A 3,130-nucleotide genomic window follows, 5' to 3' on the forward strand; every position below is an offset into this window, starting at 1 on the left:
AATAATTGCTCCCACAGTTGATTTCTTCAAACCAAGCTGCTTACCTATTGCAGATTCAGTCTTCCCAGCCTGGTGCAGGTCTACAATTTTGTTTCTGGTGTCCTTTGACAGCTCTTTGGTCTTGGCCATAGTGGAGTTTGGAGTGTGACTATTTGAGGTTGTGGACAGGTGTCTTTTATACTGATAACAAGTTCAAACAGGTGCCATTAATACAGGTAACGAGTGGAGGACAGAGGAGCCTCTTAAAGAAGAAGTTACAGGTCTGTGAGAGCCAGAAATCTTGCATGTTTGTAGGTGACCAAATACTTATTTTCCACCATAATTTGCAAATAAATTCATTACAAATCCTACAATGTGATTTTCTGGATTTTTTTTCTCATGTGTACCTATGATGAAAATTACAGGCCTCTCATCTTTTTAAGTGGGAGAACTTGCACAATTGGTGGCTGACTAAATACTTTTTTTCCCCACTGTATCTCCCCTATATAGACTGTCCCTTGAGAAAGCTTCCACTGTCTTCCTCTCTCCTCCCTATAGTATATCTCCCCTATATAGACTGTCCCTTGAGAAAGCTTCCACTGTCTTCCTCTCTCCTCCCTATAGTATATCTCCCCTATATAGACTGTCCCTTGAGAAAGCTTCCACTGTCTTTCTCTCTCCTCCCTACAGCTTGTTCCCCTCCCCAGTGGTGGATATGCCCCCTGTCTCAGCTGTGCTGGGTAGGGCCGGTTCTCTCTCTCTCTTTGTTCCTCTCCCCAGCGGTGGCTGTACCCCCTGTCTCTGCGGTTGTCTCCTGATAGTGGACCTGAAGCTTGATAGGCGTCGTCTGAAGCCCTCTCCAGAGAAGAAGTAGAGCAGCGGGTCGAAGCAGGAGTTGGAGGCAGCCAGACAGAGCGTCACCACCACACTCTTCTGCATGTACACCAGCTCCGAACAGGAAGTGGAAGTTTGGGACAGGAAGCTGAGGTGGACGGAGCGCTGGATGTGGTATGGCATGAAGCACAGCAGGAACGCCAGCATCACTATGACGATCATTCGGATGGCCTTAGACCCCGCCCCCTTCTGGCGCTGCGCAGTGTGTTGCCGTGACAGCAGGGCCCGGATGATCCCGGCGTAGCACAGCAGGATGACCAGGAAGGGAAGCACGAAGCCCACGGCCAATGAGAAGTAGTTGAGCATGATGAGCTTGTTAAGCCCGCCCCTTGTGCTGCGCTCTGGAGGCTCGAAGCACTTGGTCTTATTGGTGGCTGGGTGGAGGTGTTGACCAGTCATGAGGAAGGGGGAGGAGACAGTGCAGATGAACACCCAGATACAGACACACACCAGACGGGCGCGGCGCTCTGAGACCAGGCGCAGGTTCTGCACGGGGAACACGATGGCGAGGAAGCGCGTGACGGACATGGCGGTCATGAAGAACACGCTGCAGTAGAGGTTCACGTAGAGGGCATAGGATGAAACCCTGCACAGGAAGTCTCCCAGGTTCCACTGACCCTGAGGGAGAGGATCAACAACAACAATAATCTATTTTAATAGCATCTCAAAGCCCGGGATTCATTCAAAGGTGCGTTGTCGACAATGTGCCTTTTAAAGGCAGTTTCCCCCGACGTAAATTACCTGTAAAAGTCAAGTGAAATGTGCTTGTCGACAACTCACCTTTGATTGAATTCTGCCAAAATGCTGTTACAGAGCACAACCCCCCCCCCAGTCATTACTACCTTATTAACGTAGTAGAGGACCCGTAGTGGAAGCGTAGAGACGCACAGCAGGTCGGACACGGCCAAGTTCAACATATAGATGTGGAACGCAGAACGCTGCCGAAAGGTTTTGACCAGAACCAGCAGGGCGAAACCGTTACCGGCCAGGCCGAACACCGTGATGATAGAGTACACTGTAGAGTACACCTGGAGAGACAGAAACACCTGGTAACAGACAGCGGAGTACACCTGGAGAGACAGAAACACCTGGTAACAGACAGCAGAGTACACCTGGAGAGACAGAAACACCTGGTAACAGACAGCAGAGTACACCTGGAGAGACAGAAACACCTGGTAACAGACAGCAGAGTACACCTGGAGAGACAGAAACACCTGGTAACAGACAGTAGAGTACACCTGGAGAGACAGAAACACCTGGTAACAGACAGTAGAGTACACCTGGAGAGACAGAAACACCTGGTAACAGACAGTAGAGTACACCTGGAGAGACAGAAACACCTGGTAACAGACAGTAGAGTACACCTGGAGAGACAGAAACACCTGGTAACAGACAGTAGAGTACACCTGGAGAGACAGAAACACCTGGTAACAGACAGTAGAGTACACCTGGAGAGACAGAAACACCTGGTAACAGACAGCAGAGTACACCTGGAGAGACAGAAACACCTGGTAACAGACAGCAGAGTACACCTGGAGAGACAGAAACACCTGGTAACAGACAGTAGAGTACACCTGGAGAGACAGAAACACCTGGTAACAGACAGTAGAGTACACCTGGAGAGACAGAAACACCTGGTAACAGACAGTAGAGTACACCTGGAGAGACAGAAACACCTGGTAACAGACAGTAGAGTACACCTGGAGAGACAGAAACACCTGGTAACAGACAGTAGAGTACACCTGGAGAGACAGAAACACCTGGTAACAGACAGTAGAGTACACCTGGAGAGACAGAAACACCTGTTAACAGACAGTAGAGTACACCTGGAGAGACAGAAACACCTGGTAACAGACAGTAGAGTACACCTGGAGAGACAGAAACACCTGGTAACAGACAGTAGAGTACACCTGGAGAGACAGAAACACCTGGTAACAGACAGTAGAGTACACCTGGAGAGACAGAAACACCTGGTAACAGACAGCAGAGTACACCTGGAGAGACAGAAACACCTGGTAACAGACAGTAGAGTACACCTGGAGAGACAGAAACACCTGGTAACAGACAGCAGAGTACACCTGGAGAGACAGAAACACCTGGTAACAGACAGTAGAGTACACCTGGAGAGACAGAAACACCTGGTAACAGACAGCAGAGTACACCTGGAGAGACAGAAACACCTGGTAACAGACAGTAGAGTACACCTGGAGAGACAGAAACACCTGGTAACAGACAGTAGAGTACACATGGAGAGACA

The 3,130-nt window shown here is 49.5% G+C and overlaps 1 protein-coding gene across 1 annotated transcript; it reads right to left on the reverse strand.

Moving 5' to 3' along the window:
- Positions 1 to 663: 663 nt before the first annotated feature.
- LOC311124459 (cysteinyl leukotriene receptor 1-like) lies at positions 664 to 1,901 on the reverse strand (the record flags this gene model as incomplete). Its single annotated transcript, XM_084198608.1, has 2 exons — positions 664 to 1,491; positions 1,716 to 1,901. Coding segments are annotated over 2 exons (1,014 nt in total), but the record flags the coding sequence as incomplete, so codon positions are not given.
- Positions 1,902 to 3,130: the final 1,229 nt, after the last annotated feature.

This window comes from Coregonus lavaretus, assembly GCF_964263955.1.
Source record: "Coregonus lavaretus genome assembly, contig: HAP1_SCAFFOLD_1515, whole genome shotgun sequence".
Lineage (NCBI taxonomy): Eukaryota > Metazoa > Chordata > Actinopteri > Salmoniformes > Salmonidae > Coregonus > Coregonus lavaretus.